Raw genomic sequence first — 25,936 nt, 5'->3', positions numbered from 1 at the left:
AAAAGCCTACCATTTTTGACGAACATCACATGCAGCCTCAAATTTTTGAAAATTAAAACATGCACGCACCTCTTTTTTTGACATTCATGCTCCCGAATTTTCTCGTTGATATTATGAGAAATGCCTATAAATAGAGGTGATTGAGGTCCCTAAGCACACACCACATAAGAAAATTTTACACCATCTATAGAGGGTGTGAAGTGCCTAGAAGACATCAATCGGGCGAGGATCAACAACTTAATTAAGTAACTAAGTTGATGTTGTAGGAAAATCAGAAAAATTTCAAAATTTTCAATGGTCGGAGATAATACTCGATTTATTTCCGCATACTGTTTATCATGTTCATATATACGTAGAAACATGATTTTTAAGAAAAATTATCACATTATGCACACAAGTACAAAAATGGATCAAGTCCAAATGTGAAAAAAAAATTAAAAACATAATCATAGCATGAAAATGTTACTCATCTCTATCTTTAGGAGCACCAACATCATTGTTCTCTATGAGATGAACCCTCGATTCGTTCTCGGTAGAATTAATCGGGATCGTAGCAGTCGGGTTAGTGGACAGAGGAGTGTATGGGATCACATGATCATTCGATTCGTCCTCAGTAGAATTAATCGGGATCGTAGCAATTTGGTTAGTGGCCAGAGGTGTGTATGGGATCACAAAACTGCTATAACTAGCATTAATCCACATAGGAATATAACCAGGGTGGGCTGAGAAATTTGACGTAGACGAGGTACCTGCAAAAGAAGGATCATATGCAGCCAAAGGAACATTGTTACCAAAGAGATTGATTCCCCCACTACCAAAACAATGGGGAAATTGATCGGAAAACACCGGTAGATTAGAGCCAAATCGAGGATCAAAACTAGAACCAGAACCAGTTGGTTGGACCAATTGAAAATCAGTTGCGGTGCCAAGATTTGGACTTGGACCAAGAAAAGTATACGGAGTTCCGGTGAAACTTTCGTGTTTTGCCTCTTCGTCCTTTCCAAGTTTATTCTTGAAATCTAACACCTCCCCTTTCAACTCATCAAGCTGATGGTAGTTAAAGTCCTTTATTTGTTTGATTTTACCCAGTCGTTTATCGATCTGCTCTAGTTCTTTTGCCTGATTTTTCGCGACATTCATCTGATCGACAACTCGGTTCAGTTCTGCATTTGCATTTGCAATCATGTGACGTTCGCTGTCGAGTGCTATTAATTCCTCAGCTGTTGGGGGAGAGTTGTGATCATCTTCATCAAGAAACCTGTAGATAACTCTTTCGACATTCGGGTGGCCAAAGGAAAATGGTTTGCCTCCGGGAGAGAAGACAACTAGGGCGCTTTCAGCACCGCAACGAGTGCTAATTTCACTGGCTTTCTTGAACAGTCCATTACGCCTTTTCGAGAACGTAACCCGGAGATAAGCTTCGTTTTCCATCTTTGCCATGGGCACCTTTCGACGACCTTTACCCTTTCTTGATGGGTTTTCTCGTCATTATGCTTTCCTGTTGGGTTTTGATCTTCATTATTACCTGTAGTACTCATGGCAAAGAAACGGGAAAGTAGAAAAAGAAGTGGATTACGGTTTGGAGTTGCATTTGTAAAGGAGAGAATATCCATTTATAGTAGGATATTTTGCCAATTTGGTTCCAAAAAATCCATGTAGTGGATCTCACACTTATTGAAAACATAACGATGCAGAATCGGGCGGTGACTACTAGCTGATTCAGTATCTTAAAACAAGATAGAAAAAAATAAATTTTTTATTTTAGAAAGAGTTATGAAAAAAAATTGTTTATTTTTAGGTTTTGATCAACTTAGTTTTTAAACTTTTGTTTTCATAAATCATAATCATAATGCTCAAAATTTTTTTATCCATGCACTTTCATCGAATCAAAGTTTAGAATTTTTTTATTTAATGTGATTATCGATGATGACATATATCATTTAACTTTGTTGAATATATGTTTTTCGGATGTGTAGCGACACCTCAAAAACTACAAAGAAATAGGACAACATACATATATACATACACATACGCACGCGTTCGCACACACATATATATATGTGTGTATGTATGTATATACCATGATGATGTGCCATGTTATCTAGCTAGTTATGGGTTCATTGAAAAATTGAATATTAACCGATTAGCAGCCCGATTTTTTTTTTTTTTTTAAAAATAAAGGATTTTAAAGAAATTTGGTGAGTCCATAAGTATTGTTTAAATTTTGCAGAACTTGATGGGAACTTCAAGCTGGTGCAAAGCCGAGAGTTTAGCATCTCTGATCACTTAAAGATCCACGATTGGGCATGAACGGATTCTCATTACATATTGTTTGGCAATCGCATCAAGCTAGACGTTGCAGGTACTAAATACTCGCTACGATAACCGTGACATTTATGCGAAATATAAATAAGAAAAGCCATTTTAGGAAACCTATAGTCAAGTAGCGACAGTGTTTGACTAAACTGTCGCTAATTGTTTCTTTTTTATTTAAAAAAAATTTTGTTTTATAGTTTCTTAAAAAAACTATTTTTATAATTATTTATACAAATTTTTAAATAATCTCCTCGACTCATCTAAAATAATGATTTTTAAATTTGTAAATAATGTATGAAACGTTTAAATTTTGCGAGAATAATCAAACAACAAAATCTCTTAAGAGAGAAAAATATATTATGCATGTGAAGAGGTATGGAGAAAATGGACCGAAAAGCCCAAATTTATAGACAATTGGCGACGATTTTTTTTGAAATACCGTGGCTATTAGCGATAGTTTCTCATAAAATCGTCACTATGGATGACGGTTATTAGCGACAGTTTTTAAAACCTTCGTCAATTTAAATCGGCGACGGTTTTATGAATCGTCGCTATTGGCGACAGTTTTATGAAAACGGTCGCTAATCATAGCGATGGTTCTTAGAAATCGTCGCTAATTACTGACGGGCCTCGACGGTTCCCTTGCACCGTCGCTAATGAACGATAGTTTTGCTTAAATCTTCGCTAATTAACAACGGTTTCGGTTTTGATTAAATCGTCGTTAATCATCGACGTTTTATAAATTGTCGCTAAAATTTGCGACGATTTTAATAAAACGTCGCAAAATTTTGCGACAGTTTGTCAAAAACTGTTGCTAGCACCTGATTTTTTTCTAGTTGTTATTTTTTCTATCAATTTAGATCCAACCATTTTACAATAAATAAAAATAAAAACGCACACACACACATGTAGCACACAAACAAAGCACACGCTAAAATGGACCAAATAACACAAAAATAAAGCACACACAAATTAACATGGATCAAATTAATGTATCACACACATCAAGCACACATGAAAGAAAAACATAACCATAATTAAATCGATTGAGTAGCTACCTACGAGTCTTCACACGGATGCACGTCGTTGCCACCGATTTCTTCAAACGTTACTCATCGGTAACCTTACGAGAACCACCAACGTTGCTACCTAGAAATGATATATCGGGGTTGTTGCAGTCGTGTTAGTCGTGTCAAAGGAGCATTAGTGATCACAAAGCCAGAGCTAGCATTCCACTAAGGAATATAACCCAGAGGGGCTAGGAAATTAGTCGTCGAGATACCTACGGAAGCCAATCGAGCATTGACGTTACTAAAAATATTAATTCCCTCGTCATAATGTGGAAATCGATTGGAAATTAAACCCCGGGAGATTAGATCTGAATTGAGGATAAAAAATAGAACCAGTTGGTTCGACCATTTGAAAATGGGTGGCGGTGCCAAGATTAGGGTTAATTGCACCAAGAAAACTAGACGGACTACCAGTGAAACTTTTATCTTTTCCATCATCAGTTCTCAACTTATTCTTGAAGTCTAACACCTCCCCTTTCAACTGATCAAGCAGTTGATGATTATATTCATTCGTTTGTTTGATTTTGCCTACTTGTTTAGTTATCTGCTTCAGTTCTTTTGCTTGATTTATCGCGAGGTCCAGCTGATTCATAGCATGGTTTAATTCTACGATTGAATTTGCAATCATGTTACATTTAGCCTCGAGAGATCTTAATTGATGATCAGTTGTTCGGGGCAAGTTATGTTCATTTTGATCACCAAGAAACCTGGAGATCACTCTTTAGACGTTCGGGTGGTCAAAAGAATAAGGTTTGCTCTTGGGAGAGAAGACAACCAGGGCGCTTTTTGCACCACAGCGAGTGCTAAGTTCACTGGCTTTCTTGATCAAACCATTGCGCCTTTTCGAGAACGGAACCTGGAGCTTAGATTCATTTTCCATCTTCTCCATGGTCACCTTTCGACGACCTTTACCCTTTCTTGTTGGGTTTTCTTAATTATTTCCTCACGTATCGCGTGCGGATGGACACTAGTATATGAACTATATCTTGACGCACTTCATGTCTCCACACATAACGCACATAAAATGCACATGAACACAATTTTTGGAAGTTTAAATTATAGTTATGAATATTAATTGTAAAAATCTAAATTTTATGTTTGCATTTAACTACATGATCAAAATAAACGAATTTCTAAGTTTATATCTTTTATTTATATAAATATTACATGCGGTGCTAACTGTGCATGGTGCGAAAAAACTTTAGAGCAACATATCAATATTTGATCTGGTCGGATATATGTTCAGGCATAACATGTCTATGCATGTGACCATAAATTGGATAACATTTTACAATAGAACATTTGGACTATTTTTTTTTTTTTACTATACTCGATGATATATATATATATATATATATATATATATATATATATATATAATTAGGCATTAAAAAAACTTTTATAATCCATCAAACGGAACATTAATATATAATCTTCCCATAATAAAAGAATTGATCGATGGATCAAATACATCACACACATGCACACACTAAATGGACCAAATGCATCACACACATGCACACAAACAAATTGATGTATATATCACACACATCATGCACACAAGTACAAAAATGGATCAAGTCCGAATGTGAAAAAAATGAAAATTAAACATAATCATAGCATGAAAATGTTACTCATTTCTATCTTTAGGAGCACCAACATTATTGTTCTCTATGATATGACCACTCGATTCGTTCTCAGTAGAATGAATGGGGATCGTAGCAGTCGGGTTAGTGGACAGAGGAGTGTATGGGATCACAAAGCTGCTAGAGCTAGCATTCCACATAGGAATATAACCAGGGTGGGCTGAGAAATTTGACGTAGACGAGGTACCTGCAAAAGAAGGATCATATGCAGCCAAAGGAACATTGTTACCAAAGAGATTGATTCCCCCACTACCAAAACAATGGGGAAATTGATCGGAAAACACCGGTAGATTAGAGCCAAATCGAGGATCAAAACTAGAACCAGAACCAGTTGGTTGGACCAATTGAAAATCAGTTGCGGTGCCAAGATTTGGACTTGGCCCAAGAAAAGTATACGGAGTTCCGGTGAAACTTTCGTGTTTTGCCTCTTCGTCCTTTCCAAGTTTATTCTTGAAATCTAACACCTCCCCTTTCAACTCATCAAGCTGATGGTAGTTTAAGTCCTTTATTTGTTTGATTTTACCCAGTTGTTTATCGATCTGCTCTAGTTCTTTTGCCTGATTTTTCGCGACATCCATCTGATCTACAACTCCGTTCAGTTCTGCATTTGCATTTGCAATCATGTGACGTTCGTTCTCGAGTGCTATTAATTCGTCAGCTGTTGGGGGAGAGTTGTGATCATCTTCATCAAGAAACCTGGAGATAACTCTTTCGACATTCGGGTGGCCAAAGGAAAATGGTTTGCCACCAGGAGAGTAGACAACTAGGGCGCTTTCAGCACCACAACGAGTGCTAATTTCACTGGCTTTCTTGAACAGTCCATTACGCCTTTTCGAGAACGTAACCTGGAGATTAGCTTCGTTTTCCATCTTTGCCATGGGCACCTTTCGACGACCTTTACCCTTTCTTGTTGGGTTTTCTTCATTATTATGCTTTCTTGTTGGGTTTTGATCTTCATTATTACCTGAAGTACTCATGGCAAAGAAACGGGAAAGTAGAAAAAGAAGTGGATTACGGTTTGGACTTGCATTTCTAAAGGAGAGAATACCCATTTATAGTAGGATATTTTGCCAATTTGGTTCCAAAAAATCCATGTAGTGGATCTCTCACTTAATGAAAATATAAAGATGCAGAATCGGGCGGTGACTACAAGCTGATTCAGTATCTTAAAACAAGATAGAAAAAAATAAATTTTTTCTTCTGATAAATTTTCCAATTTTTGGTTTTGGTCCACAAAAAGTTTAAATTTTTTTTGTCACTAAATTTTATTGTTTGGCTATTTTAGTCTAATCACTGATAAGACATCAAACTAATTAACATTTCTAATACCATTCGACACTTTGGTGGAATAGGACCAGAAGCCCAAAAAAGTTCGAAGGTAGTACCAAAACCCAATAAGCAAATTAGTGTACCAAAAAATTTATTTTACCAAACAAAATACTGACATTAATTATTACAATAAATAAGCAACACAAGGTTATTATGTTCATTCATCAGACCAGATATGAACCTCGAATGTAAAGGCGAAAAAGCGCTTGACGCCATGATCCACCCATCGAACAAATTAAGGAGGCATTTCAATTTTCCTTAATTTGTATATTTAAATATATAATTATATTTGAAAATTAACATAAAATGTGGTTAACATTTAGTTAATTTAGTATATATAAATGTTGTATCAAGCAAAATAAAATATTTAAAAGCCGGTCCAGATGATTAACATTTGGTATCATAAATCTATCTATATATATATACACATTTAGAAATCATAGCAAAGTAATGAATAAAAAATATCTTTTTCTTTTTTTTTTTTTAATAACCAAAAAAGAGTGTTCAAGTTCGATTACCACTATAATCACTTTTTCGGACGAGCTTGTCATACTGGATTTGTCCAATGTGTTTTACCTCAAAAACGTAGGTTTGAAGATATATTACGTTAGCGTCAGGGTTTACACAATGCACATCAAATGATAGTGACGGTACGTTTCCATGGAAAGATTTTATTTTTTGTAATATAATTATATTAATTTAATTCCTTCATTACTTTGATATGATTTCTAAGTGTATATATGGATGCATTGATTGATGTGTGTATTTTTTTCCTTTTTATTAATCTACTTGGTATCGTTTCTATTAAATGTAATTTGCAATTTATGAAACATTACAACAAATTAAATATTTAAAGAGGGGATCTGAATTTTTCAATTGCATATATACATAGACACACACCAACACAAACATATCTTCAAGATTAGATATTTGGATTGAGACATATTAAATATAATATATCTGTGATGTTTAATATATTTTTTGAGTACTGCTCGCAGCTTTGTTTTGTATAATAGGCTCTTTTTCCCCTCAGAAAAAACTTTCTAGGAAATCCAAAGTTAAAAAATTGGAGTACTAACTAATATATGATAAAATATTTTTTTTAAAGAAGTATAATAATATTTTTCTTGCAATCTTACTTTGTTGTGCTATCCATTTCTTTCATCATATTTAAATGTGCGTACAAAAAAAATGGTGTATAGAAATAAATAGAAAATAAAAGAAAAAAAGATTAATCGATGGATCAAACACGTACATATCACGCATTAAAAAGAAGCAAATCACACACACACAAATTAATGTATCACACAAATCAAACACGCACTAAAGAAACACAAATCCATAATTAAATCAATTAAGGAGTCTTCACACGCCGATTCCTTCAAAACGTTACTCAGGTTTCCTTACCAGCACCACCAACGTTGTTACCTGCTGGGTCAATACCACTTGATTCGTTATCGGTAGAATTCATTGGGATTGTTGCAATCGCGTTGGTGGACAAAGGAGCATTAGGATTCACAAAGCCAGAGCTAGCATTCCACGTAGGAATATAATCCCGAGGGGCTAGAAAATTATTCGTCGAGGTACCTGGCGCCAAAAGAGGATCATTCGAATCCAACGGAGCATTGCTACCAAAAATATTGATCCCCGGTTCGACCATTTGAAAATTTGTTGTGCTGCCATGCCATTGATGAGGGTTTGGCCCAAGAAAATTACTCGGAGTACCAGTGAAACTTTTATCTTTTCCACCATCAGTTCCAAACTTATTCTTGAAGTCCAACACCTCTCTTTGTAACTGGTCAAGCTGGTGGTAGTTAAATTCCTTTATTTGTCTGATTATGCCTCCTTGTTTAGTTCTCTGCTCCAGTTCTTTAGACTGATTTTTCGCGAGGTCCAGTTGATCCAAAGCTTGGTTCAGTTCTGCGGTTGAATTTGCAATCATATTACGCTCAGCCTCGAGAGATCTTAATTGATCAATTGTTGGGGGCAAGTTATGATCATTTTGATCACCAAGAAACCTGGTGATCACTCTTTCGACATTCGGGTGGCCAAAAGAATAGGGTTTTCCCCCTGGAGAGAAGACAACCAGGGCGCTTTCCGTACCACAACGAGTGCTAAGTTCACTGGCTTTCTTGAACAGCCCACTGCGCCTTTTCGAGAACGTAACCTGGAGGTTAGACTCATTTTCCATTTTCTCCATCGTCACCTTTCGGCGACCTTTACCCTTTCTTGTTGGGTTTTCTTCATTATTTCCTGAAGTACTCATGGCAAAAAAATGGGGAAATATAGCAAGACCAGGATTATGGTTATACATTTTTTTTTTATAGGAGAGAAGACCCATTTATAGTAGGATATTTTTTGCCAATCTTATTTGGAAAAATCCATGTCATGGATCTACGATTTAATGAAAACATAACCAGGTGATAGATACTACCGATTGAGTATCTTAAAACAGGATACTGACATTAATCATTAAAAAAAAAACATGTACGCGTTTTGTGTGTTCATCGGACGGAGATTGGCCCAGGAGCAAAGGCAGAAGAGCGCTTAAATGCAAGATCCACCCGTCTAGCAGGGATGAAAGTCGGCCTCAGTTATTCGACGTTGTCGAGTAGAAGGATTGTCGCTTAACAGATAAAACTTACTCTAAGGATAATAGCTAATCTCCCTCGAGAGCTCACATCGACAGAAAGATTTGACACATCCATCTCCGTTCTGTGTTGAATTGTTAGTAATTGAACATCAAAATATTTATATTGCGACAATGAAGCCTATAAATAGAATATTTTAACGGTTATTTTTAATGTTATACCGATTTAATTTTAATTATCAATCATAATAGTAGCACACACATCATGTATTAGATATTATATTTTTTCATAATATAAAATTTAATTAAGTTTCGTATTTGATTAATGATTTTATTTTGATAAAATGTGATACATTTAAATATGTATAAAACATACGAAAAAGAATGATTTTTTAAAAAGTATTTATCGATATATATATATATATATATATAATATAATATCATTAATTATTTTAGGAAAATAATATAATATAAAAATGAGTATTTTAGGAAACTAATATTCGGTGATCTATGTAATTACTTTATTTAGTAAAGTAAATAAATTCCAAGGGTTCATGTTTTTTAATGATTTTTTTTTTTTTTTTGAGATCGAAGAGAAAATTCTTCTTATACGATTAATTTGTCGTGTTAAATTTTAATAAAAATAAAAATAAAAATAAAAATATTATAAATTGATAGATAGGCATAGGAAGGTCAGAATAGCTTGACGAAAGTAGTAATAGTCGGTTATGAGACATACTATAACACAAAAGTATATAAGTTCTCTTTTCAGCGGTAAATAATTTTAATTTCAGTGGCATTATTGTAAAAACAACAGACTCCCAAAGTCCATTTATTATCCCCCATATTCTCTCTTACTTTAATCTCCGCGTGTATGTAGGCTCTCTCCGCCCCCGTCGTCGGAAAATCCAAATAGACAAGGATAATTTTGTAGAAATCGGAGCACGGATTTAGTCAGTATTCTGCGTTTTGAAATGGCAGGCTGCTCGGAATTTCTGCGGTTACTGTTCTTAATCTCATCTCTGCTGCTTTTCCGAGTGTCGGTGGCGGCGGCGATGGATTCCGGGGATGCGTCTGTGTGGATGATGCCGGCAATTAGATCCGGCTGCAAGGGTTCGGTCGGCGAGTGCCTCGTCGATGAAGACGTTGAGTTCGAGCTGGATTCGGTGTCCAACCGGCGGATCTTACTCACCCGCAAGTACATCAGCTATGGTGCGCTGCAGAGGGACAGTGTGCCCTGCTCTCGCCGCGGCGCGTCTTACTACAACTGCCGCCCCGGCGCACAGGCTAATCCATACTCCCGCGGATGCAGCGCCATCACTCGTTGCCGGAGTTGAAACATTTGGTAACTGCAGTATTGGTACTTTATTTTTTAATTAAATTTTTTTTTTTTGTGTTTCTGGTTTGTTTGTTTGGTATACCATAAATTTGTGGTCACTCTCTGGTGATGTATAATAATGAAGATATTGTTTTCTTATTTATTGGTTGTCATATTATATATAATTATATTTTTTTAATGAATTTTGTGTGAAAATAATATTCTTGCATAACTTTTTAATGCAAATTTTTGTTCCTAGTTAATAAAATTGGTCGGCCTGTACGTTTTTTTTGATATCTTCCCCTTTTTGATATTTTCATAAAAATTAGAGTATATCTTACTTTTATTAGCTATTGGGTTTGAAATATAAAGTAAATAACATTTGAATATTATGAATTGAGAAATTGATGAGTAGATTTGGAGCTGCTTTACTTAGAGACAGCCCAGATCTAACTTAAAATCCAGCTGGAGATGGGTACCCCTCTTATATTTTTGAAAATAGACTTGGTTAATTATTTTTTAAAAATATCTCCCCAAATATATTTAAAATACACGATGAAAAAGGTTTTTTTTTTTTTAAAACATTTTTTATTAGTTGATTTTATATGTTGGTTAATATTCTGTTTTACATAATTGGAACATGTACCGTGAATGAGAGTGCAAGGAAATAGCAATAAACTAGGCCTGTGAAATGAAACTACGAGTCTACAACTAGCTACGCTACTCATCTGTTTAATTTAATATATTTATATTGATATTTCTATATTTCGAGGGTTTTACTATATATAATTAGCTCTTACATGTCTATTATCTCATCATATGTTTCCCTTTCTTGCATGAAATTATCGTTGGACAAATTGTATCACGTTAAATTTTTTTTTTTTTTTTTTTATCACTATACAACATGTCGAAAAGGCTGGCGTAGTGAACTGACCTGCATGCAACCCGTCGATAGATTTTGATTAGTTGAGAAATTGTCAACCTCACCTATAATCTATAATAATCTAATCAATTACATGATATATAAATGCATATTGTTTAATATTATGGTTTTTTATTTTTAAAAAATTATATGTTGGGTTGGATTATTTGTTAGAAAATCAAATCAAAACAATAAAAAAGTTACTGTTACCTTTCTACTCCAGCTGCTCTTTTAAAAATTAGAAGAAAAAAATTATCTTATTCATATGATATTATTGTGTTTTCTTATATAAATAACTTAAAAAGCTCTATTTGATCAGATATTTTATAAATCTTGTATATATAATATACCATTTTATATTTAATAACTAAAGGGAGGGAAGAGTCCATTTCTATTACGATTAAATGTTTATTTAATTTAATTTGGTCTACGTATTTATTGAGAAAGAGTTTTGTTTTTCATTATTTGAAATTTGACTTAAGTTGAAAGGAAGAAAACCAAGAAAATACATAAATTGAAGTTGATTAAAATTATCTTAGTAACAACAATTATTCTTACCATTACAAATTGATATATTTTGGATCTTTTAATACCAATGTAATCTACAAGCCCATCGCATTTGTATATTTCTTACATTTAATCAATAAATACAAACATAAGGGTGTGTTTTTTATTATGATATTTATTGATTTATTTAAAACCGTATAAATGTCATGAATGTTGGAATTGCAATTATCCACTTTTTATGTTTTCATGCAAATATTATTTTTATTTGGGTATTATCCTACACCGAAGGGAGACAAAAGTTATATGGTGAAATGGATTGTTCGAAAAAGTGTTGGTCTTCGGATTTTCCGACCTATCGAACCGACTATTCACAAATTGTTGTTAGATCTAAGTTGAAAATACTCTCTTGGTGGCTGCTTCGGGTGATGAAAAAGGAGAAGAAAAACAAACCACAAATCCTCAAGGATGCGTTTGAATTGAAATTTTTTGGATTTGATTGTTTCAGAATCTGAAATGGCTTCCTGTTGTTATCAACTTGAAATCCAACACAGTTACTAAAAATAGTTGTTTGAGATATGTATTTGTCCAAACGAATCATTTAATTTGATCTGATTCAAATCAAATCTGGAGAGTTTAATTAGATGAGATATATGGTGTCTCATATGGTTAGAATTAATATTTTCCATTACAAGAATGATAATTTTGTGTCATATGGGTCGACTCAGAATAAAAAATAATATTTTTTGTGGGTCGATTTTGATAGAAGACATGCGTGATAAAATTTAATTATCAAAATGATTTTATAGGAATTTTTGTGAAAAATAGATTTAGTCCGGTGTCAATTTGATAAAAAAGAAAAGATATAAAATAAATTTTTGATATATTTATTAATAGAAAAATGGGGGAATAGATAAAGATAAAGATTTTGAAAAATTGAGGGAAATAAGAAGAATAATTCTGTAAAAGCCACAAGTGTGCGTACATGGGAATAGGCAAAGTTTCTTAACCTCGAAGCAATCAACGGCCCAAACCGTAGTATACGCGTCAGACCACGCGTTCCCATTTTCTCTGTATAAATACCGCAACCATACCTCATTTCTCTCCACACAACGATTCATTCCTTCAAAACAGCGAGAGAAAAACGACCCAAGAGAAGAGATCTCAATTTCAATTCTGTGGCAATGGCGCAGGCTGATTCCACCCCAAACATAATATCGTAAGGATTTTACACAAATTTGTCGAATGATTCTTTTATTGTGATATTGATTTGCTTTGCTGTATTTATTTACGAATTCGTCTTTCCTCTGTGTTGTGTGAAGATGGAGGAGGAGTGCGAGGAGAAGAGGCTGAAATACCTTGAATTCGTGCAAGTAGCGACCCTACATGCCCTGATTTGCGCTTCGAGGCTCTACAATTTCGCCAAGGAAAAAGTCGGGCCCTTTGAAGCCTGGAATTCACTCCGTAGAGGATACCGTCAAAACCGTCGTCTCCCCTGTTTACGACAAATATCATGATCTGCCTATCGAGGTCCTCATGTTTGTCGATCGCAAGGTCTAATTCTCTTCCTTTTTTATGTTAATTAATTAACTAATAGGTTTCGTTTGAATCTTTTTTTTTTTTTTTTATTTTTGTTCATTTGATATTGGTTTATTTCCAACGCAACAATTTGATATGGTTTTTTATGCGTTATCTTGTTCCAGTTCTTTTTCGAGTTTGTTTCTGTATTATTTTACGTTTAGGTTGGCTGACAGTTTTGGGATCATTAACAAATGCTTGTGGATTTGAATTATTTAAATTATTCCTCAGTATGTGAACATGTCGATTTTAATCTTTTCTTTTATTTTTAGTTGGATTGCGATTTATTGCCCTGCGGGAACTTATAATTTGTGGAAAATGGTATGAAATTATAAAATGCCTATTAATTAAATATAATACAAGGATTGAGGATTCTGCGTGGAATGACTTTTGTTTTTGTTGAAGTAATTAATACACTAGCTCTCCTTCTTGAGACTAGCTTTGACAGATGCAAGGACATGTGATTATTATACATCCTTAGACGAGTACAGTGATCTCTGAAGCTAGATCAAGCCTTGGTAATCACATTGAATTCAACGTGGGAGTCAAGTCATTACTGTTGTCGTATCTCCATTGCTTGTTTTGTTCCCTTCCACTCGAGGGGTAGGGTCTGTTTTACTGGGCATGAAATGTGTAATTCTGTAGTGCACTTGAATATTGATCTCATAATTGATTTTGGAAGTCACAGACAGGGGGGGTACTCATGCACTATTGTGTGTGAGGGTGGAAGCTGTGGGTGATATCATGCCTTGATGTTTATAACAAAACAGTGCTTAAATTTTAATTTTTCCACACAATGGATTAACCCTCTAGCATCATGTGCTAGGTCAATATTGATTTTCTGCAAATGAAGAACTTGAAAATTTTTGTTCTTATTCCAGGTCGACGAATCTGTGAACAAGGTGCAGGGTCATGTACCCACAACTCTGAAGCATGTATCAAGCCAAGCAATCGATACGGCTCAAAAAGCTCCACAGGCTGCTCGTTCAGTACTGGCAGATTTCAAGAATACGGGCATGATGGAGACTGCCTCGGGGCTGGCAAAAACTGTGTACACAAAGTGTGAGCCTACCGCCAAGTACATGTACACAAAATACGAACCCGTAGCTGAGCAGTGTGCGGTGTCCGCATGGCAATCCTTGAATAAGCTGCCAGTCTTCCCTCGAGTGGCTCAAGCAGTTGCTCCGACAGCCAGTTATTGTTCGGAGAAGTATAATCAAGTTGTTCTAGTTTCAGCCGAGAAAGGGTTCAGGGTTGCTACGTATCTTCCATTGGTACCCACAGAAAAGATTGCTAAGATGCTTAATACTGGAAACATGGAGGAGCCTTTGGTTTCTGGTGTCCACCACTAATGGTGCTCTTTTCACTATGACCAATGATATATATGCAACATTTGTGCCTGGGTTTTCGTTTTGTTAGCTTCGTTATGTTATTGTCATGTTTGGACAGTCGGTTGATTCCGATGCCAAATATGAGGTAGAAAGTTGTATACCTTTCATTCGTTCCGTTACCAACAATACGTATTATTTACAATTCCTATTTCTAGTGAATTCAATTTCAATGGCTGAACCAGCTGATATCTTCGTAGCTGTAAAATTCAAATTCAAACAAATGTTTTGATAAAAAAATTTGTTTGAGTAGGTTGTTACAGTACTATCTTGGTTTCAGATTAGCTACAACAATTCAATTTAATTTTGGTCATCATGTGAATATTTAATATGAGACCAACTCTCCACTTGGAACAACTGCGTTTCACTTTGTTGAAGCTTTACACGAATAATTAGCTTGTTTTTTAAATTTACTCCACGTATTAAATAGACAGAATTCACCATGGGCAATGTTGAGTTTCACGATAACTATGCGAAATAGACAACCAAATAATTAATCAAAGACATTATATATGGTGAATATGGGAAGAACAGTGATCGTTTGAAAATAAAAACAATAATTTTAAAAAAAAAAATTTAAGGCAGGAACCAACCCAAAGCCCATGGAACAAAAACATTTATCGTTGATAAGCGCAGCCCATTATCGTGCTCCACTGAATAAACAAAACCCTAGCATGCGACTCCGCCGTAGCCTATGTTTATAAACATCTGGCTTTCGAATATATTTGTCTATGTATTCTTACTGTGCGTGATTGGTTGGTGATAGAACAAGTGCGAATGAGTGTTTCTTGGCTGAGGAGAAACAGTGCCTCTGTTGTGTTGAATTGGACGCCTTTTTGAGCAGCTATATGAAGAGTTCTCTAATCTCATAGCCGGCTTTGTTATGAGGCGGACACAAACTCTCTCGGATCCCCTTTTTGGGAATTGGGAGGTGAAGGTTTTTTGAGTGGACTCTTTTCTTCTTCGTCAATTGTCCTCCAAACAGCCTTAAACATACCCCTATCTGTGCTTCTTCTTGGATTACTACAACTTAATTTTCGACCCATTTTGATGAGCTGCCCCATGAAATTTGATGTACAAATATGAAGTTTTTTTTTCCAAAACTGTACATTTTTAGCTCATTCCAACTTAATTTGGAATGGGCTCTCGTCAAAAATGTTCATGGCCTAACACAGCTTTACTTTTCGAAAAGTTATTAATAAAATTCGGGATTATTTTTTTATGACTCTTTCGAGAATTTGTCATTTTGGTTCAGACGGAGGCGCAAATCAACTTGAATCTATTTGAAGGTGAAGAACTATGATCATTATTTCCAGCTCTTCTCTTAGTTTTGCTTCTGACATATTTAGATCGAATGAACATGTTTTGACATTTGGGGCTTTAAATCTCTTGGTTTCTATGCTGGTTAAGCTGCCTCTTGATGCATGTTCAAGTGCATAATGATAAGATGCTTCCTGAGAATCAGCTATATCAGCATTTTCATGGCCGATCACTGACCAAGTGGGCTTCCTTTATTACTAGCCTTGCTTCTGTCTCGATACGGCACATTTTTCTTTCTTGCAATCTTGATCACTGGAATGTTTTTGCAATCTTCGATTCGTGGGGGCAGATGACGAGCAATTTATACAATGGCTTAATAAACCATGTAGCTATATAATTCGAGCTTTTTAAAACTGATGCCCATATATTTGTCATTTTAGCTCTTCTGAAAATTGGAGCTTTTGAGTGATTTCTCAAGCAATTGGGTTTTTTCGATGCTATCCCTAGCCATCGAAAATCCTTAACTATTGTGAGGCTAACTAACAAATCACAATCCCTGCTTTTGAGTATTGCTCGTCAAAAGTTTAGATTGTAGTTTGTGAAATAATTTTTTGTAATGGATAGAAGGATTTCATAATTTTGTATCGAAGCCATGACTCCTTAGTTTGAATCAACTCATTTTGTTTTGGTAAATTTCAAGTCTACTATAGTTTTCAAATCCTTTGAATAAATTAAATTTGTAATAATTATTATATAAGTCTTAAAAGACATGAAAAAGCACGGCTTACGCTCGATTAAACACGAAGCATGAGAAAAAAGTACTTGCTTAGAAGATCTGAGACGTTCAATCTAGAGTAATGGCATTGCCCTCGCTTCTGCATTCAATTTTTCCTTAGTTTGCCCCAGTGGCATAGAAAAACCCACAATAGTGATAAAGTTTGATCTTTGTGCAATTATCCTTACTCTAGAATGTAGATCAAATCAAAAGTGGGTTGAAATATCATAAAACGGAAAATCGATAATCAACAATTAGACATTACATTTTCCAGATAAATGTTTGGTCGATTTAAGTCTAGCTCAGTTTCTTTCTTTCTTTATATAATATATTTGTATTTCCAACAATATGTATTTCATTTTCCAGCAATTGTCGTTTCAGCTTTCTTACTTTTTTTTTATCAGTGGGTCACCATCCTCGATTTTTTTTTTTATAAAAATGTTCCCTCATAAAATTATGTATTTATTTTCAAAATGGCAAAGTTTATTCGCAATCTTGTTTGTGTATTCAATTTCTTCATTTAGATTTTTAGTTTTTGTCACCAAACCAAAGAGGCTATAAATGACCTGTAAAATCGAGGATTTATATGGCTTGATATTTTATAAGTATGCTTTTGTTTCTAGCATTTAAATTCGTACATTGTGTATGTGGCATACCCGTTAAATTCGTATACTACACCTATTTTAAATTTATACTCACTTTTAATATTCGTATATATATATTATAATAATATATAATCTATATTAATATTTGAGTGATATATAATAGTGACAAATAGTATTTTGGTGTAATTTTAAAATACCCTTGTTTTTTGGTGTCCTTATTTTATTTTTGCACGAAAAATTCAATTAATGTAATTTTTGTTAACAAATGTGTACGAGTCAATCATTTTCAGTGTATAATATACCCTTGATCAACACCCTCTCTCGTGCAAATGTGTGGGGGAAAAAATTTCTTCATAGTTAAATACTCTACACCTTGGTGTTAACTCGTTTTCTTTTCTATTTAACCAAGTCGAATAATGATTTTGAAATTTGTCATTGCCTCCCTTGGATTTTCAAATTTAAATTGATGACGTTATTACCAAAAGAATTTAGACCAACGGACCCCCCCAACTATGTCTCGGTATTGCATATAAAAAAAACTAACGGACCGCACACACGTGTTATTTGTATGTCAAAGTTATTTTTTGTGCCATGTTCCCTCTCCCTTCTTTATTTGAAATTTGAAATAGATAAATTCATCAAAATTAGGGATGTAATCGACTCGAGGCTCGAGTCGAACTCGCTTGGTTTGTTTATAATCGAGTCGAGCTCAAGCTTTATTTAACGAATATATGCATGGTTCACGAGCTTATTCAAGCCTTTATCGAGCCTAAACAAGCTTAATAAATATGAATTATACATTTAAATTTTCATTAAATTAATTAAAAAGTAAATTATATATTTAAAGATAAATATATTATTTTTATTAAAATTTGTAAATTTATTATAATAAATAAATTTAATATATTTTTCTATATATTTCATAAATAATATGCAAAATCAATAAATCAAATATCAAAATTATTATTTTTTCATCTAAAAAATTACTCATGAACTTACCAACGAACATGTTCACGAGCTAACGAGCCGAATACTGTAAAACTTGAGTTTGGTTTGTTTATCTTAACGAGCCTCATTAAACGAGCTCAAACGAGCTTTTATCGAATCGAGCTTCGAATAGCTCACAAACAGTTTGGTTCGTTTACATCCCTAATCAAAATTAACGTTAACTAGTTATTTTGCGCACACATGCACCTACAATTTTTTTTATTATTATTGATGGATTAAAATGAAATTTGACAAATTATGAAAAAATTAAATTGATATTTGAATTGTTGAAACTAAAAAAATTAAAAAAAATGTGTTGAAATTTAAAAAAAAAAACAAAAAAAATGTAATATTAGTACTACACAAACAAACAGAAGAATAGATTTTATACTTTGATTTTTTTAAATAGATAGGAGCAAAATTACGAAAATTGAAAGAAAAAAGCGGTTCACAGTTTATCCCCGTTTCTGTCGTCTATTGCATCGTAATTTTATCTAAATTATCCATCGCCATCTTTTTTTTGTCCCCATCAATTTTGAGCTGAAGAGAATTTCCATCGATAACAAATCGTGAATTCTCGGAATTAACGGTTAAAGTTATGGGATTGGGCGATGCGGATCTCCTCGACGACTGCGATGGGGGTGGCGGAGGAGGAAAGGCGATGGCTATGGCCTTGTCTTGTTCGATTTGCTTAGAGGCGGTCATGGATGGCGGTGATAGATCTTGGGCTAAGCTTCAATGCGGCCATCAATTTCACCTCGGCGAGTGATTAACATTTCATTTTCTGAAGAATTAATCGTGATCTTACCATTTTTTTTGTCCTGCTCGCGCTAAACTCTTGAATTATTCTTTTGTATTTATTGGATTAGTTTGAACGTTCAATTCACCAGGAATGTTGTGGTTTAACGACGGATTTTTTTGGTGTAATGTTTGCCCTCAAAGTCTCACTGCATCTAACTTGTTATTGGAATTGGGGAATTAAGAACATTTCGGGCGAATGCTAAATTTTGACAGTGGCGAATGGCGACCAATCTACATCACTAGTTCTTCTTATTGAGCAAAGAAAAATCTATTTTACTTAATCGATCTTATATGAGTCTAGGATTTCGAAATTAGATTACCTGCAAGTCACTTTGAATATGATTTGGTGAGCAACTGTTAAGAATGGCATGGGAAGCGAATGCATTACCATTTGTCGCTAAATTGGCCTCAGCGCTTTGAAAGATTAATCTGCCTGATGCGTTTGAAATTTGATTTTCTGACAAAAAGTTGTTAGGATGATCATGAATTGGAAGAGAAAAATTGTTGAGTTTTTTGTTTAAAGGATAATTCCTAAATAATTGGTTCTATCAAATGCATCTATTCATTCAGATAACGTGAATTTTCATTGCTATGTATGAGGCCACCTCTGTGATCAACGCTGCCAATGATTTTACCCTTAAAAATGTAGTCTGTTTAAACATTTTAGGATTTTGAAAGCATATTTAATTCAAACTAAAGCAATATCGAAATGGAGAAGTGGTTGCCTAAGGTGAATTATTTGTTTTTGCTAACCTTACTTTGGAACAAATGAGCAGCTCCGCTCAATTGCAGCTTTTATCATGCTTGGAACAAAATCTTTCATCACTGCCAGGGGTGGGATTTGTTCATGGCAATGTTGAAAGCATTTTTCTGCATGTATTGGCCTTTGGTTTAGGCCAATGATTTATCAACTATCATATTAGACTGTTCAGTGGTTATGCGTACAAAAAGGAACTCACAACAACTTCTGCATAATGTGAAATGTGCTGTTCTGGATTGTGGTGGCCTTCACAAGAAATTTGTAAGTTTTTATACAAAAAGAAAATTCTATAGGTTGATGCTTTAAAGTTTGAACTTCTGCTCATTTGTTTGTTTTCTAAATGCATTTTTCTCTCTCACTATATTGTGGTTATTATGATCTGTACAGATTGCATTGGTTCAGCCTTCAACATTAAGGGGGCAATGCAATGTCCCAACTGTCGGAAAATTGAGAAAGGACAATGGCTTTATGCAAATGGCAGTTGTCCCTTGCCTGAATTCAACATGGAAGATTGGGCTCATGATGAGGATCTCTATGATCTAGGCTACTCTGAAATGGTTATTGCATAAATTTAGTTTATAATTTTCTATTTTTTTTTATTATTTGTGTAACTGGGGAACTCCAACGTTGCATTTCGATGTTAGGTTATGTGGACTTTTGCATTTCAACCCTTGTAGCCTATTGTATGTATAACTACGTATAAAAGCTAGATAATCATTTTTCTGATTAAAGTTTAAAATAATTGTGGGTTATTTGCAGCCGTTTGGAGTTCACTGGTGTCCATTCAGTGGATTGACAAGGATCCCTGCTTCTTTTGAGTAAGCCCCATTAACGATTACGAGTGTAAATTTCGTTACAAGTCCTAATAGTAGTTGTATTAAATTTCAGTCCTATGTTTAAATGGATAATACATCTTAGGATGATTTTCATTTCCAAGTTACTTTTAGATGCCTACAGAAACATGTATTCTTTTTTCTTTGTTTACTAGCAGCTTGGCACACATGATGGTTGCACACAAGGCATTGAAAGTCATTTTAGATACTTTCTGTACCATTTCACTGGGTACTGTGGCTTTTGCAAATTTGACGCCTGTGCATAATATATTGAATGCTTTAAAAGCTTTCTGGTAAAACTACCTGAACAACTTTTTGGTTTGGCGGAACAGTATGACAATAAGAATGTTATGAAAGCATACACAAGTCTCCACCTCGTCGGGCTTTATCTATTCTCATTTCTTCCATCAATGATAGGTCATTGATGGGAGAAGCTTATGAGGGAAAATTATACTAGCAGCTACCAGCTTGCTTTAAGTATTCATTAGATTTTTAGCACGACCATCTTATAAATTTACAGTAAAAACATCTGAAGGGGCGCCCAATCAGTCAAAGATTCTCTAACTTGAAAAATAAACCAGTGTCTGAGTACATACACTGCATAACACCTTGAAATAAACCATATTTTCATTTGGACACTCTGTATTCCGTATTAGATAAAACTCTTTTGCTTTTTCCGCCAACTGACATAATAAATGCGATGTTTACTGCATAATATTTTCAATGTATTTGAGCTTCTGTTTGCATGCATTATTGCATTCAAAACAAATAAACAGTGCATATACTTACTGTGAGCCATATATTTGTGATTTTATATGTGGGGCTTTTGTTATTAGATTTAGTGGATATTTCTACTTCCAGAATATTCAATTAAACACGCAAGTGCTATAGATGACTGACATCAAACATTTAAATATGATTTATGTAGAACACTTGAAACTGAGTAGGAAAAGCAACAATTTAGAAGGAATTCACTAATTTGGTTTTTAACTTTTCCCGTCTTTATGTCGTACTATCACGAAAAAATATTTAAAAAATGGCAAATATATATCACAGGTGCAATAGGTATACATATTGAAAACTTTCCAAAAGCAATAAGCCTCAGATTATGAATTCATCCTCAAACATTGAAGAAAAGTTGGAATATTATAATTTATACATCAAAATTAAAAATAACCGATGCTGAATTTTATAGGAGTTAGAGAGAATCATAATATGATCTAGAAATCCCTGTCCAACTCATTATCTAGTGCTCCATTCCACAGATAAAATCACACTAATATTAAATCAACATGGTTAAATGCGTGTAAAATCTAACGAATAATCTTGTTGTTACTGTGATTTATACAATTATTTATATGCAGTGAATACGCTCAAGAAAGCTATTTGTTACAGCTATAATTTTATATCTGTTTGTTTGCCTAACAATGCTTTTAGATCTCAAATAGGTACCCACTAGAGAGGAGGTATTAAATCTTTTCCAAAATTTAACACATGAAACCTAACTAAATTGCAGATGAGGATTCTGGAAAACATAGAAACTGAAACTATTTGTAGACCAAAAAAACAAATTTCCCAAATTGCAAAACATGATTTCCAGAGGTAAGGATAAAGGGGATTAAGGGGAGAAAAGGAAATGCTTTGACATTGGTGGAAGAAAGTCAGAGGCATAAGAACAAGCAAACTTGTGTTCTGAGAAACATGCCATATAGGTGTGCAGAATGTGGATTCTGGGTTTTTATTTTTATAGATGTGCAGAATGTGGATTCTGGGTTTTTATTTTTATATAACTACATTTCAAACCTTTTTGTTTTGTGTGAAAATATACAAATGCGGTCTTTTTGGGGAAACCATTTAAAGTTGGTATTATAAATACGTCTTGACTGAGTAATGGTCTCTTTTTGCCTCCTGAATTTGGAGTTTATCATGCTTAAATTTTTTTAGAGATCACACAGTTAAAAATGAGGAAAAAAGAAAAAATTTACAACTACTTGTGAAACGTAACAAGTTTACACTTCTGGAATTGATTATGTCCTTGGTCCTCATATTTAACTATGAATTAGTAGCATAACCTTAACCTTCTGTGCAGGTAGTATTTTTTTTTTTAACTTCTTGATTCAAAATCTTGCAAACAGTGAGATGATTGAACAGCTTTTCCACTAGTCTTTACACTTTAATTCTAGCTTTTTGAACTGGGAAAAGAATTAATTATCAGTAAGGAAAAGCTCTTCAGTTGCCCCTTTATTCTGTTTCTGTTAATTGTTTTGCTTTTGGGGTGGGGAACCTCCTGTATATTCACATCCTCGTTTAATCCTTTGACCTCCTTCCGTGATTCTAACATGGATAAAACAATATATATGTTGTAACTGTCAGTTAACATTTTTTAAATTTATATTGGCTGTGTGCAAGTAGTTCATTTATAGTTGGATACTGGGGGTTGATGGGATAAAATCTGACGGAAAGAAGATAAGTTGTAGTGCTTGATAAATGCATTGGTTTAACTATAAACCATGCAGCGTGGAAACGATTTTCAATCAGTCCTGAAGCTTATTGTTGGTTGCCCGTAGAAATTACTGCACAACTTCTATATTCGGAAGTAAAAGTTCTCCCTATGTTTATACTTTTGAAATATTCAAGAAACCTCATACAAAACCAAAATAAAAAGTGGACCCTTCTTCTTGCCAGTCTTCAAAAATTTCATTTGAAAAATATCTGGGATAATGCGGGCCTTAATGAATGATTCAAGTAGAGATACCATTTGCCTACTATAGTAAGATCTATCCTGAATTTTTTTATTCCCTGGACTAGGGATTAGGCATAGACATAAATCCATGCTTCACTGTTAGAATGAGGTCAATTTTTTTTATGGAGCTCTAGGTTACTTGTTATGTGGTTAAATTACTTTTAGTATAGTATATTTGAACTTTGAAGCATTTCATGTGAAAGCATTAAGCTAATAATGCTTTGATTTTTTTATTGATTTTTGCAGTGAAGGAGAGTTTTCATCGAGTGCATGTAAGATTTCATTCTCTCTTAGTAAGGTTTCACCAAGCCTATTAATAAAAGCACTTGCGATTTCATACTTCAAAATTTTCTTGACCATCATGCCGACATTTCTGAACTTACATCCATGTCATCCTCAGCTCATCCTTGCCCATATATTACTTATTTTGGGCCAGTCCATCCATCTTCTACATCCAATGGGAGTGTCTCTGATGGATCTAGTTTTCATAATCACTGGAGTGGCCCATCAGTTGAAAGCGAAGTTCCTAGTTCTTATGGTTTCCCTTCCATGGATGCACATTACCATGGTTGGGCCCATTCTCCTCCTTTTGCTGTTGGTAGCCGCGCTGGTGCTGCAGATCAACCTTCGATTCCATCTGTGAATCAGAGAGCTGCTAGGAATGGTTCCGATGTGCCAAGACCCGGAATGCTCCCTTTTATTGTTGGTCGTAGGTCGGTGAATGGTTTGACTTTTGATTTTAATCAGGGTTGCGTCTGTTGCACGACATAGATGTCAAATACATTCTTGTCTGTGAGGGGTGGGATTCCATAACACTCGTCAAACAATTCCCCTCCCCCTATTCTACCCACCCAAGACCTGTTGTTAGAAAGACAAGTATTAGAAGTAGAGCAAGTACTGGACTAATATAAAATTTTGGACTTTAAAACTAGGTGTTGATGAGATTAAATGTTAATGGACACATGCTTTGATTATAGTTCACTGCGGTGAAATATTTTCCTGCGCATACGGGGTGAGATTCCGTACAGCACACAGACACCGTCATAGTCATACAGAAGATTTGTTAAAGAAAGACTAATAGCAGGAAAGTATATGACTAATCTAATACTTAGCATGATTAAACTAGGTTTTTATTTCTTGAAAGTGTTTCAGTTAAATTTTTTCTATTTTATGGTTATAAATATCTTGAGTTATTTAATGCCGACACAGTTCTGGTAGTAGAGCTCCAAGCTCCGTCACCACGTCAGTGATTCCACATTACCCTGGTATTGTTGCGCGACCTCGTGACCTTCAAGCATATTTTCCACAATCCAACGACGGCCCAATGGCACGAACTCCTCTTGTATCCACAGGGAGAAGATCCAGCGGCCGGGGTATTACCGGTCTTCCCTCCCCCTGAACTCCGTTGATCGAGATTCAATGTGGGGGGCCGTTTCACCCACCAGCTGGTGGATCTGAAACTGGAATGCGATCCACTGGTTTTCGTCATTGGTATGAGAGGACACCCCAAAATCGGCAATAGGTGTCTTACTATGTTAAATCGAAAACTGAGACTGCTATGACTGTAAAATCATTTATGTATGTTTGAGCAGCAATCTAAAATGGTTGGAGTATGCCAAGCACGGCAGGGCTGAAACTGTTGTGTGGCTTCGAGCTTATCGTGTTCCTTTTTCTTTTAGCAACCACGAGCTGTGCGGTGGACCGTGGCTTTCTCATCTCTGGCACCTGTCCACTATGGGTGACCATGCTCGACAATTAAATCGGAACAGCTGCATTTTAAAGGGCTTCCATGTTGTGGGTATTCCATGCAACATCCTCATTTGATTGGGTTTTCTAAATAATATCTATTTGCTGAGTGTCATGTTTTGTTGGAATTGTTTACATGCAATGAGCTAGTCTTACAAGAAAAGGTATAAAAAGCCTGTAGTTGTAAGCGTTCTTTCTGAGAATGATATCAGTTAGATTTGGTTCCGAATGTGTATTTATTTTAATATAGATACACCGCGTCAACTTTTATTGTTTTCCATAGTCCGTAGAGTAATTTAGATTTTCTACTCTTTGAAATGACTGATTCTTTTAGGAACCTGCGATATGAATCCCCAGTATATGTACTTAGGCTACACTAGAGTTTTCATTCAGTGTTTAAATGGCTAGTTTAATTCCACAACATGCCTCATCATTGACGAATCTCCGCTTAAAAAAGTGAGACAACTACAAAAAAGAAAAAGATACACATTCCATTTGGCTCAAGTTAATTAATTTCAAATAATTTCAATTTACTCCTTGAATTTATTAACTAATGTAAATTATTGGAATATTAGTTTCTATTCTATTCATATTAAACATGAATACGTTTATTTTGATGAACCTCGATGACCCCAAAATCATTTAATACCCCATTTTGGTGGACGCATATAAATTTAAATAGAAAATACTTCTCTCATTTCAATCGGAATAAAACATTTTTAATGGGAAATTATCATAATATTTATTTTTATTAAAGAAAACATT

At 34.6% G+C, this 25,936-nt stretch overlaps 3 protein-coding genes, 1 long non-coding RNA gene, 2 other non-coding genes and 1 pseudogene across 6 annotated transcripts; 5 read left to right on the top strand and 2 right to left on the bottom strand.

Annotated features, from left to right (window-relative positions):
* Positions 1 to 5,016: 5,016 nt before the first annotated feature.
* Positions 5,017 to 6,088, bottom strand: LOC142530719 (agamous-like MADS-box protein AGL13). Its single transcript, XM_075636533.1, has one exon. The coding sequence runs from the start codon at positions 6,082 to 6,084 to the stop codon at positions 5,017 to 5,019; it is 1,068 nt and encodes a 355-aa protein (XP_075492648.1). The 5' UTR covers positions 6,085 to 6,088.
* A 3,837-nt stretch (positions 6,089 to 9,925) lies between these two features.
* LOC142530718 (rapid alkalinization factor-like) lies at positions 9,926 to 10,288 on the top strand. The gene has a single exon (XM_075636532.1). It carries the CDS (start codon positions 9,926 to 9,928, stop codon positions 10,286 to 10,288), a length of 363 nt encoding a protein of 120 aa, XP_075492647.1.
* Positions 10,289 to 13,017: 2,729 nt separating this feature from the next.
* Positions 13,018 to 14,842, top strand: LOC142531149 (stress-related protein). The gene is given in 3 exon segments (XM_075637208.1): positions 13,018 to 13,125; positions 13,127 to 13,249; positions 14,155 to 14,842. Coding segments are annotated over 3 exon segments (702 nt in total). The 3' UTR covers positions 14,626 to 14,842.
* Positions 14,843 to 15,531: 689 nt separating this feature from the next.
* On the top strand, positions 15,532 to 15,658 carry LOC142532114 (small nucleolar RNA U19). The gene has a single exon (XR_012816506.1). It is a non-coding gene; the product is annotated as a small nucleolar RNA U19 (small nucleolar RNA).
* Positions 15,659 to 16,208: 550 nt separating this feature from the next.
* On the bottom strand, positions 16,209 to 18,810 carry LOC142530402 (uncharacterized). Its single transcript, XR_012816148.1, has 2 exons — positions 18,714 to 18,810; positions 16,209 to 17,251 (listed from the first exon to the last, which is right to left on the bottom strand). It is a non-coding gene; the product is annotated as an uncharacterized LOC142530402 (long non-coding RNA).
* Positions 16,265 to 16,344, top strand: LOC142532085 (small nucleolar RNA SNORD36). Its single transcript, XR_012816479.1, has one exon. It is a non-coding gene; the product is annotated as a small nucleolar RNA SNORD36 (small nucleolar RNA).
* On the top strand, positions 18,697 to 25,396 carry LOC142530400 (E3 ubiquitin-protein ligase IPI1-like; annotated as a pseudogene).
* The last annotated feature ends 540 nt before the right edge of the window (positions 25,397 to 25,936 follow it).

This window comes from Primulina tabacum, chromosome 17 (assembly GCF_025594145.1).
Source record: "Primulina tabacum isolate GXHZ01 chromosome 17, ASM2559414v2, whole genome shotgun sequence".
NCBI classification, from domain to species: Eukaryota; Viridiplantae; Streptophyta; class Magnoliopsida; order Lamiales; family Gesneriaceae; genus Primulina; species Primulina tabacum.
Note: the sequence above shows the minus strand (reverse complement) of the source record. Positions and strands in the feature narration are given on the sequence as shown.

What these genes read in the sequence shown, in the direction of transcription:
- LOC142530719 (XM_075636533.1), bottom strand. Translation starts at nt 6,084, where the DNA reads ATGGGTATTCTCTCCTTTAGAAATGCAAGTCCAAACCGTAATCCACTT.
- LOC142530718 (XM_075636532.1), top strand. Translation starts at nt 9,926, where the DNA reads ATGGCAGGCTGCTCGGAATTTCTGCGGTTACTGTTCTTAATCTCATCT.